General features: G+C 40.4%; 1 protein-coding gene across 1 annotated transcript; it reads right to left on the bottom strand.

Moving 5' to 3' along the window:
- Nucleotides 1–12,836: 12,836 nt before the first annotated feature.
- Nucleotides 12,837–14,910, bottom strand: LOC145074697 (pollen-specific leucine-rich repeat extensin-like protein 1). Its single transcript, XM_079021024.1, has one exon. The coding sequence runs from the start codon at nucleotides 14,628–14,630 to the stop codon at nucleotides 13,107–13,109; it is 1,524 nt and encodes a 507-aa protein (XP_078877150.1). The 5' UTR covers nucleotides 14,631–14,910; the 3' UTR covers nucleotides 12,837–13,106.
- Between the last annotated feature and the right edge of the window lie 472 nt (nucleotides 14,911–15,382).

Genomic DNA, 15,382 nt, shown 5'->3' with positions numbered 1-15,382 from the left:
ATGGTATTGTATGGTATGTGGTATGATGGGGGAACTCACTAAGCTTTGTGCTTACGGTTTCAGTTTTTGGTTTCAGGTACCTCTTCGTCTAAGGGGAAGGAGCCAGCAGCGTAGCATGGCATCACACACACATATGATTTTTCCGTATGGTGTTTTCTGGGATTGTACTTTGATATGACATTTGTTCGTGGTTGTGGGTTTCAAATATGATACTTGGTTTTGAGATGTCGTGTTTATACAATACTTTCTAATGAATGTTTTATGAATTAATTAATCAAAAATGAAATTTTTGGGCTTGAATTTTAGGATGTTTCACTTGGGCCTGGGTGTGACATCCCCATTTTCACGGCTAGAAAAGACCGATTTGTTTATACTTTGTTTTATAAAATCAGAGTAATCTTTTAAAGAAAACGGTTGCGGAATTTGTTCCCAAAACAAGATATGATAATAACTTATCAAAACATTTTTCAAAGAGAATGTATTTTCATTTAATAATAAAACCTCGGGATGTCATGTTCCGATACAGACATATAAGCATAAACAGAACTTACATCAATTACACTAATGATTTATATCTCCTTTAAATCTCTCTGTGAAGTATGTCTTCGTATCGATACCTGTGATACAAAGAAACCTGAGTGGGTCAGGCTTGGGAGCCTGGTGAGCATATAGGGTTTTCATCCCACAATATTATATCATATATTTATAAATATAGAACATTCAAACTTGTACAATTTCACCATATAAAGACAACTCTTATCCCACCTCATCGATCCTCACAACCACACGATCTAAACTCTCGTATCTAAAATTTACCTCTTTACCTGATCCATATTCACGGATCTAAAACTATCCTTTTCACCCGATCCATACTCACGGATCTAAAACTAACCTTTTCACCCGATCCATACTCACGGATCTAAAATTAACCTTTTCCCCTGATCCATACTCACGGATCTAAAACTACCTGATCCATACTCACGAATCTAAAACTAATATTTATGTGTTAGAACGTATTTCATAGCAAATACTTAATATTTATGTGTTAAAAGAAAGTAACTACACACTCACTTGATTAGAAGATGATTGGACAGCACTACGACTTGTAGAAGTATTATTCTTCGGCAGATCTGGAAGATCTTCACAAAAACTGGACTCCTCGTGGGCAGAGCTTCGGCTCGGGAATTGCACTTCTCGGGATCTTCGGGAATCTCAGGAGCGTAAAACTTCTTTCCAAACTTGGATATGAAATTTGGGATGTCAGGATGGCTTCGGGGGTTTAAATGCAGAGCTTCGGCACGAGAAAGAGAAAAAATAAGCAAATATGCTCGGAACCCTCGCACCCCTTTTATAGGAGGCTGAACCGCCTCGGTACGCTGGGCATACTCTGGAAATCGTCACTGCATGCGTATGCGAGGCACTCGAGTCTGAGGCTGGTCATGCTTCGTTGTACGCTGGGCGTAACCCGGATAAGTCCGGTGACTCCCCCTTCAGATAATATCGGGTTTAATAATTAAATTTATATTTTAATTATTTAATAAACTTCAAAAATTCATATCTTCTTCATAAAAACACCGTTTTCGACGTTCTTTATATCCACGCGTAGGTGAGACTGCGCTCTACAACTTTCGTTTAGACTCCGTCGGCAAATTTTGACTTTATTTTTGTTATTTATTTTTAGTAGGCCGGGACAAGAAAACTCCGTTATAAATTCATAACTTCTTCATCCGACGTCCGTTTTCGCCTATCTTTTTATCGTTTCACTACAATTAACGAGATCTTTGATTCTCGTTTAGATTGTTTCGGCTAAAAACCGCTCGGTCTCAAATCGAGTATTCGGGCTGCATACTGCTAAGTCGAAACTTCAGAAAATCATAACTTCCTCATACGAAGTCAGATTTAGACGTTCTTTTTATGCACGCTCTCAGTTTAATGTATTCTATGACTTTAATTTAGATCACTAAGGATCAATATCGCTCTAACGTAAATTCACTATTTACGTCACGCTGTGTCGTGTCGGTTGTGTCGCGAAACTTCGACAGGTCATAACTTCTTTGTTATAACTCGGATTTTGGTGTTCTTTATATTTTAATGTTGAAAAGTTATGTTTATATTATCACGAGAAAAGTAGGGTTAAACGGTGTAACATCCTTTGTCCTGACATTTTTTATTTCAGGGTTGTAGGCCGGAATTCGATTGTGTAAAGGATTTGGTCCTTAAGGAGTTAATGTTTAGACCTTTTGGAAGGAGGCAATGATGGTTATGAGATCTAAACCTTTGAATTGTGTTTTGGGCCGAAGGGTAGAACAGGAAATTCATAGGTTGAGTTCTTGCACGAAATATGGATTTTTATTTGAGTAGTTCTTAGTCCAATATATTTAGATACTATTGTAGATCTCTTCAATACCTTTCTGTTGATATAAAGAACGTCAAAAACGGAGTTGGAACGAAGAAGTTACGACCGTTTGAAGTTAGACAACTTTTGGTCAACCGTGTACGTTGGGCGTACCAGGGCATCCCTAGTACGATGGGCATAAATTGAGTACGTTGGGCAAACGAGATTACGTCCCAAACCTTGTTTTCGTGGTTTAAGCCTTATTTAAGCTCCTTAATTTACCCAACCCCACTCCATTCTCAACCTCCACCTCTCCAACACATTCTCTTGAAACCTTAACCCTAGTTTGAGCCTTGTGAGCAAAAAGAAGGTGTTTTTATGTGATTTGGAGTGTTCTTGGTGCACCTTGGAGAATAAGGAACTCATTGAAGAAGCATTGGTTTCATTGGAGCTTGTTAATCCAAACATTGTTCACCTTGATCTTTCTTCTGGATGTATAAAGTTTGAATCTTGATGATGAAATTGTTAGATCTAGCTAGTTTTGGGTGTTATGAGCTTTTGGTCACTTTAAGTGCATAAAGTTTAGATCTTGGGGGTCTGTGACCTTGTTATGGATAAAGTTGGAAACTTCATCCATCTAAACATCATATTGATTCAGATATGAAGGTTGGAGACTTGGACTTAATGGATCAAGTTGAAAAAGATGCACTTTTTTCCCTTTTATGACTTAAAGACTAGATCTAGTTTGTTGGGACTCATTCTAATGGATAAAGTTGGAAACTTTATCTATTATGGAGCTATTAGGAACCATAAAAATGTGATCTTGGTCCTTTTATCCCTACCATGCAACAGTTGTGATGTCTTAATGGATTAATAAGTTAGGGTTTTAGATTTTGGACCTTCCCTAGCCATGGAAAATCATAAAGATGGAAACTTTATGACTTAAGACAATGTTTTGAGGCTATATCTGAGTTTGGGTGAAAAGTCCTTAAGGGACTAAGTGCTTAATGAAGGAGTGGGGTCAGGCTGCGTACTCTGGGCGTACTCAACTGCCTTGGACTTTGACTTTTGTTGACTTCTGTTGACTATTGACTTTTGACCAAGTTTTACCTTGGGTAAAACCTGAGGATTTTGGGCCATTGATTGAGTTTTATCTGGTTTTAGTGTTAGTGGATTTGCGGGAGCAATCAGTTCAGAAAGGAGCATATCACAATCTTTCAAGGTTCTTCGATTCAGGTGAGTTTCGCCTTATTGTACCCGTGGCCGATGACACCAATGTCGACGCACTAGTTTTGGTTATCTTTAGTAGAAGCATGTCATAGGGACTGTATGTAGTCATGTAGGATAGCCTGAGAACTCTTGATCTAGGCTTTATTGCTTGTTCCTTGTTTGGTTGTGGCTCTAAAGTAGGATCATCTATTCGGGACTTCAGGTGGCTATCTCACCTATGGGTACTTTTGGTTACACATTTTTGGAATTTATCTAGTAGCGAGACTGTGTGCTGTGAGATGACTAGTAGGTGATAGTGAGTTGTATGATTTTTGTTTGTCTGTATTATGTGCCTACTTGATCCTTGTTTGTTTATATGTCTACATATGGTAGTAGTGGGTTGAGGCGGTCCTGCTGTGTGCTGTAGGTCAAGATACCCGGTGTGGGCCGGCTGTAAGCCGAAATCACGGAGGCTCTGGAAGTGCGGTTGGGTTGAGGTGGTAGGACAACAAACTTTGGGTATTCCAACCCGATGGTTGAGTGGACCTGATGCATGCTTGTATGTTTATCGTATGGGGTATTTTGGGGGAAACTCACTATAGCACCTGGGTCTTGGTACATATTTCTCTCTAAGTATTTTGCATTTTGGCCTTGGACTCGGTGAGTTGAAGGACCAAATCGCCGAGTAGAAGCGGGATGGGACGCGGGATTTAAGTTATGAACTCGACGAGTAGACCCTGTTTGGACAAAAACCCTAATCTGAGGGTTTGCACCCTATTTAAACAATGTTATGTCGGCCACAACGTCCCTTATGCTCCCATAACACCTATCATTGAAACCCTAGCCGTTATTGAAGCAATCTAAGCCTTGTTGGTGGATTTTGGTGCTTGTGACCTTAAGAAGGAAGGAGAAAAGCTTGAGGAAGCAAGTAGAGGCTAAGGGAACCCGAGTTTGTGCACCTTCTATAGTTCATTGAAGGTAAAAAGTTGTAACCTTGCCATTTTATTTGTTAGATCCCTTTTTGGGGAGATTTAGGGTTTTTATAAGCCATTTTGATGGCCAACCATGATTGCAAACATGGTTGGGGGTTAGTGCTTCTGAATCACGTCATTAAGGGAGTCACAAGGCAGTTAGGGACTGCTTTTGCACCTATGAAAGGTACCATGCATCATAAGAGCTTTCTTTATGTCTTTTTTAACTCAAAGTCCCATGCAAGCACGTAAAGTTTGTAACTTTATGTGCTAGATCGATTGTAGAAGCTTGGATCTATCTTTTGATCAAAGGTTGTACATCAGAAAGCGAGGATTTAGAGTGTGGACGTGACTGACTCAGCGAGTCCGTTCCTGGGACTCGACGAGTCCATGGTTTTGAGTCCCACATCTGTTGAAGGTCAAAAGAACTCAGTTGAGTGTTAGAAGGGTTGTAACCAGACAGAAAGAGTGACCCAACGCATTGGGCGTAATTTTAGACCTGGAGTTCATGGGACTCGACGAGTACTAGAGCAGACTCGGCGAGTCCAAGGCAATCTTCTTAAGATTGAAGATGAACTCGACGAGTTGTTCATGCAACTAGGCGAGTCGAGGACATGACTTGTTCATCAGATGAAGGTGTACTCGACGAGTGTTCATACAACTCGGCGAGTCGGATGAGTTTCATGCGATGTCCATACAAGAGAGGAACTCGTCGAGTCAATGCCAAACTCGGCGAGTCGAGACGTGGATAAGGATAAGTAAAGGGTTAAGGACTCGACGAGTTGACGGCCCAACTCGGTGATTCGGGTCAACTTGAAGTTGACTTTGACTTGGACTAACCCTGTTTAGGGTTGCGTGTGTTGTGGGTTGACTTTAAGGCTCTTGTGTAGGAATCGAGGAGTCGACTTGTGCGACGAGGATAATTCAAACACTGCACGACATTGAGGTGAGTTACCTTCCAGTAGAGGTGGGTCTAAGGCCACAATGTCGGCCCACCATGAAACGACCCAAAAATACCGCCCAAAAATTTCGATTTTTATTATAACAAAACCACAAGACTAAGTATCACATAATAAAACCATATGCTGCGTGTATCGAAAACCATAATAAAATACTGTGAGAAAAACTGTATCACAACTGTCATCCAAATATATCAAGAAAACTAAATCAACTCCCAGGACAAGACTGAAACTGTGGTGTGTGCGATGCCATCATCCCGAGCTCTTCCCTTTGCTTACGGAAGTACCTGAAACCAAAACTGAAACTGTAAGCACGAAGCTTAGTGAGCTCCCCCAAACTACCACATACCAAATAATACATATAAAGCACATACTGGGCCTTGCCCACTGCATCAGACCGAAGTCTGGAACTAGCTGCATCGGACCGAAGTCCGGAACTGACTGGGACCTTGTCCCCTGCATCGGACCAGAGTCCGGAACTAACTGCATCGGACCGAAGTCCGGAACTGACTGCATCGGACCGAAGTCCGGAACTAGCTGCATCGGACCGAAGTCCGGAACTGAATGGAACCTTGTCCCCTGCATCGGACCGAAGTCCGGAACTGACTGATCATAGCATAGCATAACACATATCAACTATTATAATCACATATACTGCATACTGCATCGGAACAGAGTCCGGAACACATAACACAAACATGCTTGAATCACAAAGACATCAAGCACTCTAACTACTGCATCGGACCAAAGTTCGGGACTACTGCTAACTAAACGGGCCGGCATTGTGGCCGTAGACCCGTTCCTATTGAAAGGAGACTCACCTCGTGAACTGGCTGCTGTGTGAATGGCTCTGGAAGCTAACTGCTGCTGCTCCGGTATCTCCCCGGCTACAAGTCCATAAACACACTCAATCAAATACTAAACACTGCATGGGGTAAAATGACTCTTTTACCCTTGGTCAAAGTCAACTCTCTCGGTCAAAGTCAACCCACAGTTGACCTGACTCGCCGAGTTGGGCCGCCAACTCGCCGAGTCTCTAGTCTCACTTCTCAACCCTACTCGTGGCTACTCGTCGAGTATGGCATCGACTCGACGAGTACCTTCTCGATCCAAGAACTCAGACAATCTTCATCCGACTCGCCGAGTCATATGAACAACTCGACGAGTTGTTCTTGAGCTTAAGAAGATTGCCTTGGACTCGCCGAGTTGTATGAACAACTCGTCGAGTCCCTCCACTACTGAGTCTGCTCTCCAACTCACTGAGTCCACTCTACTACTCACGGCTTCCACTCGACAACACTCAAAAAGGGGAAAAACGGGACTCGCGACCTGACTCACCGAGTCGTTCTTCCGACTCGCCAAATCACATCCATGCAACTACTCTAAACTCGATTCTGCTTGAATCCAGCGCATACAAATGATAGATCTGAGTCCAATAAGCTGATCCACCACGTAAAGTTTCCAACTTTACGTGTACATACACATGAAAAAGGAGATATAGGCTAAAAAGGCACTTAGAAGAGTAGATCTAGGGTTATCATGCAAAATAGCTCCACAAAGGTGATAGATCTACGATTTTGGAACTGAAACATGGCTAGATCCGAAGGCTAACAATCTAATGTGATCCCTCTACCAAGAACAAGTTAAGAAAAGGCTAAAAGGGGCTAAATATGCTTGCTAAAGAGAAATCAATCATAGAAACAGAAGGAATTCGGCTAATACCTCAATGAACTCTGAAATGGGAGCAAGACCTTGGATCTTCTTCTTCTCCTTTGGATCTAGCCTCCTTCTTCTCTTCAAAACTTCAAGATTCACACAAGAAATGCACAAATAACCAAGGAAACGATTAGGATTTGCTAAATGATGCTCTGAGGGTGAAGGGGACGAGTTTGGGGGCTCATAAGATGGTTTAAATAGGGTGCAAACCCGGGGATTTAGGGTTTCTACCTGGCAGGCAGACTCGCCGAGTCCCGAATATGGACTCGCCGAGTCGCCGACTAACACGTGTTCGAAATCTCGACCCTACTCGACGAGTCAGGTCATAGACTCGCCGAGTCCCTCAATAAAACTTCTAAATAAAAATCACGAAAGCAACGTACCAGGAATGGGGCGTTACACACCAAAAAGGGGTATTTAGAAGATGATTGTCTTTGTGATAATTATCTTGGTCTGGTTATGTGTTTTGGTCATGATATTTAACTGTATGACATGTAATGTGTGTGGTAGGGATTAGCTTCCCTGACAGTGGTCCTTAGGACCTAGGGGTAGGTCAGTACCCGGATATGTCTGACTGTATGCTTATATCTATTGTTGCATGCTAGTGGTAGGGGTGAAATAGTCCCCAGTTACCAGTTGAAAGATACCGATGGCAGTTACCGGTTGAAAGATACCGATGAATGTTACCGGTTGAAAGATATCGACGACATTGTATGGTATGTTGTATGATGGGGGAACTCACTAAGCTTTGTGCTTACAATTTTGGTTTTGGTTTCAGGTACCTCTTCGTCGAAGGGGAAGGAGCCGACGGTATAGCAGCGCATCACACACACACATGGTTTCCGTATTGAGTTTCTGGGATTGTACTATGATTTTCATTACTTTTGATGTCATGGTTTGAGACACAAAATTATGATTTTGTAAGGTGTTGTTTTATCGACAATGTTTTGGTAAAATGTTTATTAAACATATTAATTAAAAAATGAAATATTCGGGCTTGAATTTTGGGACGTTACACTCACTAAGATTTATGCTTACCCAGTTGTTTATTATTTCAAGTATCATCGGTGGCTATGTGAAGACGAAGGCGTGACCATACACACTGATCAACAACATTAAGGATTTCGCGTTTTCTATGATACTCTGATTTTTAATAAATATAATTTGGATTAAATGGTTTTCTTGATAATGAATTTATAAATTGGGAAGTTTTACCTAAATAAAAATGAAAAATTTTGGTTGTGAAAAATGGGATGTTACAAACGGTTTGAAGCTACGAAGAGGAAACCTAAAAGTAATGTAAAGATTAATGCATTGTTCTATCGTCATGAGGAAACTGAGTCTAATTTAAAGATGAAAGATTCAAATGATGGAGTTATGAAAAGTAAAGGTGAAAAAGGACTTTGAAACTTTTTGTGACAAATTTTGGGTGGGGCTAAAGATGGATGAGGGTGTACATACTTTGATACTTATTTGGTTTCTTTTAATGACGTTTGATGTTTTTGTCATTTGTACTTGGTTGTAGTTTTAAAAACAATGGTATTATATGGAATTTGCTTAACTAATTAAATTGTACTATTGGTACTATATGAAGTAATGATACATATTTTTTTATCTTTAAACTTTAATGTGTAGGTCTTGGTATTGATATGTATGTATTTTGTTATGAACTTTGTTTGACAAATGGTGTGGAAAATAAAAAATTACAAAATTTGGTCCTGTGGTTTTATGATATATATATATTTTTTATAGTAAACTAAGATGAAAGGAGAAACGAGAAAGAAAAATACACCCTCACGTGAAGGGTATGTGGGGTGGTCTAACAGCCAAAACAAACAGCTATTAAGTCCAACGATCAAATCCGCTAGTTGAAAAGTTTATAGTTTCAATCCGAAAAAACAAAATCAAAAAACATAAGGACCATTTGTAACACACGAATCTTGGTATGTTTCATTTTTCCCTTTATTTATTGAAAAGTTTCATATTAGTCCTTGGAGTAGTACGTGGGGCGTATCGCTTGGTACGCTTAGCGTACTAGCTGGGAAGCTGGTACACGGGGCAGACCACCTAGTACGCTTAGCATACTAAGGCAAGATGGATCGTGTAACACTCAGAATCTCGAGGAGAATTATTGGGAGTAAATCCCCTTTTAGGTTTGGACACGACATGTTGGAGGAACCAACATGGCGTGTCTAGATTTGAAGAAATGCGAAGATTAATGGACCAACATGGCGTGTTGTGGTATCTTAACACAATGTGTTGGCAGCTGGGAAGAAAACCCTAATTTTAGGGTGTTGCACCCTATTTAAACGCCTTAAGTCCTCATGGATGGCCTCCATACCAGCCTCAATTGCCACTTAAACCCTAGTTCATTCCTTAAGCTTTCTTGGTGGTGTTCTTGAGCCTTGAGTGGATTCTTGTGGTTATTTTGCTCATTTATAAAAGAAGCTTTAAAGATTGAAGGTGCTTAGCTTGGAAGGAAGATCATAAATCCAGAATGTCTCCACTTATTGCAGTCTCTTTGAGGTATCAAGTTTTCATCTTGACTTGTGTTTGATTAGATCTCTTTGGGCCTCAGTCTTGGACCAAAATAGGTTAGGGGTAAAATAGTATTTTTACCCCAAGTATGGATATTTGGATTATGGACTGGAACCTAATTGTTAATTGGGTGTTGTTTTGATGTTTACAGTTCGGGGATCTGTCAGCTAGCAACCAAGGATTGTCTAGGTGATTCGGCAGTGCGAGGTGAGTCTCCTCACTGGGTTTAGTGGGTCGAAGGCACCGGGCGAGGCCCATGCCAGGCAGGGACTGAGGAGTATAGTGCATGCTAGTTATGAGTATCTGTTTTATGCTTATCGGGCGAGGCTCGATAACCGTATGGTATGTTGTAGTCTTTGTGATTATTTCATGTGTTAGTAAGGTTATATGTTTACATGATTATAGGGTTATATGATTATATGTGCATCGGGCGGGGCCCAATGACAGGCGGGGCCTTGTGAATGATAGATATGTAATTCGAGTGGGGCTCGATGTCGGGCGTGGCTTGAAGTCGAGAGGGGCTCGATGCCAGTCGGGGTCCAAGGCCGAGTGGGTCTCATGATCGGGCGAGGCCCGATGTAGGGCGGGGGCCTAGTATATGTTTGTGTATGTGTGGTATTTGGTATCTTGGGGAACTCACTAAGATTTGTACTTACGGTTTTTAGTTTATGTTTTAGGTAATTTGATTTTCAAATGGATAGCTCGGGGTGATTGCATAGCACACACCACATGTTTCCGCATTCTGTGATTTACTCTGATCCGATGATGTTTTTGATAATTCTCGATTTACTTGGCTTATGGAAATATTATGTATTTATGATTTACTAATCTAAAAACGAAAGTTTATGTCATTATTTTTGGGACGTTACAGATCGACACTACGGGGCACGTACGTGGGGCGTACGCTTAGGTATGTTGGGCGTACGTAAAACTTATTGAAACCCTAAATTGGGGTATTGCACCCTATACAAATATCCTTAACTCTTAGGGTTGGCCTCAATACTTGTCCCTAAACCTATAGAAAATCCTAAAACGTCCCTTAGCCCCCATTATTGTACTTTTGAGCTCTTGAATAGAAATTGGTGTTGCTTTGCTCACTCTTGAAGAAACTAGAAGAAAGTGGAAGTTCATAGCTTGGTTGGGAACTTAAGATCCATAATCATTCATCACTTTGCAAGCCTCCAAAGGTATCAAGTCCAAACCTTGACTTGTTAATGGTTAAATCTCGTTATGGGTTGATTTGTCACACTTTTGGTCACTTTTTGAGTTGAATGATGGTTTGGGACGTATGAAGGGATTACTCCTCTAGATCTGATCTTGTTAAGGGCTTTCTTGGCATAAAAGTATCAACTTTATGGGGTATTGGTTCTCATGCATGCATTAAGCCACTTATTAAGTCATTTCTAAGCTTAAGAGGTTCATTTAGCCATGCATGAATGTAAAGTTACCAACTTTACGTGTTATTCCAGCTCAGGGGAGTCAAATCTATGTTTTGGAGCTTTATCTTAATGGATTAAGGACTTAATGTGAAGAGTAGCTGAACAGGAGGAGTACGCTAGGCGTACAAGCTAGTACGCGCAGCGTACAAGCCACAATGCGAGTACGCTTAGCATACAACTAAGTACTCCCCGCATACTCTGTCTGTTAGGCCTAGCGATTTGGACTTCGGGTTTGGGTCAATCTTTTGGGCCTAAATTCTTAGGCCCTTATTAGGCCATCAGAGTACATGTGTTTTAGACTAGGTGAAGGGATGTGCCTTAGGGTAAGGCCCAAGTAGGAGTTTGGGCCCACTTTATAAAATTGGGCCAAGTATAGGCCTTGCATGATTATTTGATTTTGGGCCTTTTGGATCAAAGGTTTGGGCTTGGGCCTTAACCCAAATTAAGAAAGTGTAGAGTGGCCTTTTACCCTAATTTTTAGACTGATAACCAAGGATTGGAATCAAATTATTAATTGGATGATTTTTTTTATGATAGCGCAAGGATTTGAGTGAGCCAACAGCCGGATATTTTCAGTGTGATTCAACAGTGCGAGATGAGTTTTCCTCACTGTACTTACGGGTCTAAGGCACCAAGGCCGACCTTTTGGATTGTTACCCTGGTTTATCGCATGCTTGTATGTCGTAATGATCTGTTAGATCTGTATCCTGGTATATATGATGATGCTATGTTTAGTGATCTGTTAAATATATATGACTGACTGTATGTGATGGCTAAGGTTGAATATGGTATATGTTATGTGATGGTATGTTGGGTTGAGGCGGTCTTGCTATGTGCTCAAGGCCAAGAGACCCAGGGCATCCCAGATAAACTGCAGGCTGGTGGGGCGTACCAGTCAGGCCGAAGGTCCGGAGAACGTTCCAGATAGGCTGAAGGCCCACTGAAGTGTATCAGTCATGTTGAAGGTTTTGTGAGCGTACCAGATAGACTGTATGTCGGTGGGGCGTTCCAGTCAGACTGAAGGCTCTGTATGCATGTTGTTTATCGTTATTGTTATGGTTATGTGTTGTGCTAGTATTTTGGGGGAACTCACTAAGTTTTGGGCTTATAGTTTTAGATTATGTTTCAGGTAAATCAAATGACCGTGGGAAGGCAAATGAGTGATCGTACACCTCCTCGGGTTTTGATTTATGATTTTGGGAAAAACTCATATTAAACATGTTTTGAAAACTATATTGTAAACAATGATGATTTGTGGTTTGGTCCTAAAAGTTTAAAAAAATTCATGAATTTTGTGGATTTTACACCAATTTTGAAATTTTGTCTACTTTTTTTATTTTATTGTATACTAAACTTTACAAAATTAGAAGTTCTTTATATTTTGTTATTTAATATAATTTTTTTTAGATTAAATGAATTAATGATTATAAAAGTGGTAAAGCCATACCATTTGAACTACCACGAAGCCAGTGTAAAGTCTAAGGTCAAGTCAACTGAGGAATGTATCTCAGGGATAATGAAGATAAGTTTATAATTGAAAAGGTTTATATCTTTGCTATATGATGTAAATTGTAAAGTGTTCTTTGTCCGATGTCCAAATTAGAGATGTTATATGCATCTCCTCAATAACCACTACGTATTGTGTAAATAAATGTTACAACTCTAGAAATTTAACACTGAATCTGATTAGTGAAACAATTAAAAAAATAACAAGTGAATACAACTTGTTCATATTCTTGTGGATATCTCAATGGCCAACCCATGTCTTTTTTGTCTCTTACAAAAAGAACGAAAACACAGGTAGCCATATGATCAATTCCTTGAACTTCTAGTTAGTATGTATCTTAAGTCTTAACCAAAGTTAGTGTACACATGGTTCTTCTTTTACTAACAATGTTGGTAAACATGTACAAAATTAACCTCTAATGTGATCTAGCCTCTAATATCCGGGGTGCACCGGTGGTGGTGGTGATGGGTAACGTGAACCAATATATTGTGGAATATCAACGTCGTTGAAGCTTGGTGGGGGAGGAGATGGGACAGGCGGTGGTGGTGGGGGTGGAGACAAGACTGGAGGTGGTGGAGACGGTGGTGGCGGGGATGGTGTTGGTGGAGGGGGAGAAGGCACTGGAGGTGGTGGAGAGAATACAGGTGGCGGTGGGGATTGAACTGGTGGAGGAGGAGGAGGAGATTGAACCGGTGGTGGCGGTGGCGGTGACCGGCGTCGTGGTTTCCTCTTTTTAGACTCCTCATCGCTTGTTCTTGATGGCTTTTTACACCCTAAAGATTTACAATCAATCGGTTGATTCACCACCGGCGAACACTTCTGCTCAGTTTTCTGATTCGGTTTCTTCGGCAAACAATTCTCTCGATCATCCAAAACAAGCTCAGCTTTCATCGGTTTTTCACATTTCGGTTCAAGCCCATCAAAGAAGTTCTTAGAAAACGAAAAATTCATCAGTTTCGGCAACGTACAAACACTTTCCACCACCTTTCCGATCAACTCATTACGTCCGATATCAATACTTTCAACATTCTTCAATCTTTCAAAACCATTCGGAAGTGTTCCTACAAAGTTATTATTACTCAAATCCAACACTTTAATGTTTTCAAGCATCGTTAATTCCTCAGGTACACATCCAGAAAGCTCATTATTCGCGAAGATAACTTCATCCAAACTAGTCATCTGACCAATGCTCTTCGGAATGCATCCTTTGAAATCATTATCCGCAAATACGATCACAGAAGCGTTAGAATTCCCGATGTTTTCCGGGATTGTTGACGTGAATCGATTATCGTTCAAGAAAATGGCGTCGAGATCTTTATCAAAGAGTTCGGGAGGTAACCCACCTTCGAAATCATTAAATCTAATATCAAGATATTTCAGTTTCGGCATTTCAAGAACAACATTAGGAAACGGACCCACGAATCTGTTGTTGCTAATGTCAAACTCGTGTAAGATCGTAAGCCTGGAAAAGCTCGTCGGAATAGTCCCACAAAACCTGTTCGAATTTATATGGAAGATAGCAAGATCGGTTAACAGCCCAAGAAGACAAATAAGTTGGCCGGCGATGTCGCCATGGTTAAGATCGATTCCGGCGACTGTAACTACATTTGGATCATCGAGAGCTTTTTCACAAAACACACCTTTATAAGAACAAACATCTGCACCTTCCCAGTTACTCAACATGTTTTCCGGGTCGGAATAGATTACCTTCTTCCATTGTTGAAGGACGCAGTAAGCTTTTTTAAGCCTGGGATTAGGGAAATTTAAACGGGCATCAGTCTCAATCTCACAAGCTAGATCATCATCCGGTGGCGGATCTATTTCTTTTGGAGTATCGCTCAGGTGGCGGCGGGTGATTGCAGCGGTGAAGGCGTTGTTTAATGGGATTGATGATGATGGAGATGAGAAGATGAAGATGAAGATGGAGAGGAAAAGAAAGCAACATATGGGTTTCATATTTGGAGGTTTTTGGGTAAACTTTGGTTTTTGGCCAAAGGTTTGGTTATAGGAACTCCATGCAAGGAAGAATGGAGGGTGTTATGGAAGCTATCTTTAGTAACAAATCTTCTCCAACACCATTAAATTTAAAGATTGTGAAAGTTTTGAAACATGATGCGAGTTATTTCGAGAGACATTGCTTGATTGTCGGCAGATTTTGTCCAAGCAAATAAATGGACAGGTGGAAAACAAGAGGTTGGTATTCTCCCCTGTATTTGTTTGAGATGAGATTTTTAATAGATTTGTAATTTTATTTCAAATTTGTTTTTTACTTTTTTGTTATTTAAACTTTACTGAATTGTGAATTTAACGTTTTCGCCCTTTTAGTTTTTCACTTTTTTGTAACTAAGCCGTTGAAGTTAACACTCTTTTTGTAACTATTTTTGTCCATTAAGTTCACATTATAGTACCTTATTATTGACTTGTCTTTGTGAGGTTCTGTTTCACGCATATTTTAACAATGTTTTTAAAACCCATTTGCATCATTTTATGATTTATCTACACGTTTAATACATATCCATGCATTACACAGTATCTTGGGATTGCATTCAAAATGGTGCCATAGATAACTACGGGAGGTTATTAGAATACAAAAATAATTTTCCCAATTTAAACGCACAGTCAATTTAATAAGGGCAACCATAATGAAAGTTTAATAGGAGTTGAATAGATGGTGATTAGGATTGAGTATATGTTGAATGGAGTGTGAT

Source organism: Lactuca serriola, chromosome 9 (assembly GCF_051521515.1).
Source record: "Lactuca serriola cultivar US96UC23 chromosome 9, Lser_US96UC23_V15, whole genome shotgun sequence".
Lineage (NCBI taxonomy): Eukaryota > Viridiplantae > Streptophyta > Magnoliopsida > Asterales > Asteraceae > Lactuca > Lactuca serriola.
Note: the sequence above shows the minus strand (reverse complement) of the source record. Positions and strands in the feature narration are given on the sequence as shown.

Excerpts from the sequence above, each read along its gene's own strand:
- LOC145074697 (XM_079021024.1), bottom strand. The coding sequence starts at position 14,630 with ATGAAACCCATATGTTGCTTTCTTTTCCTCTCCATCTTCATCTTCATC.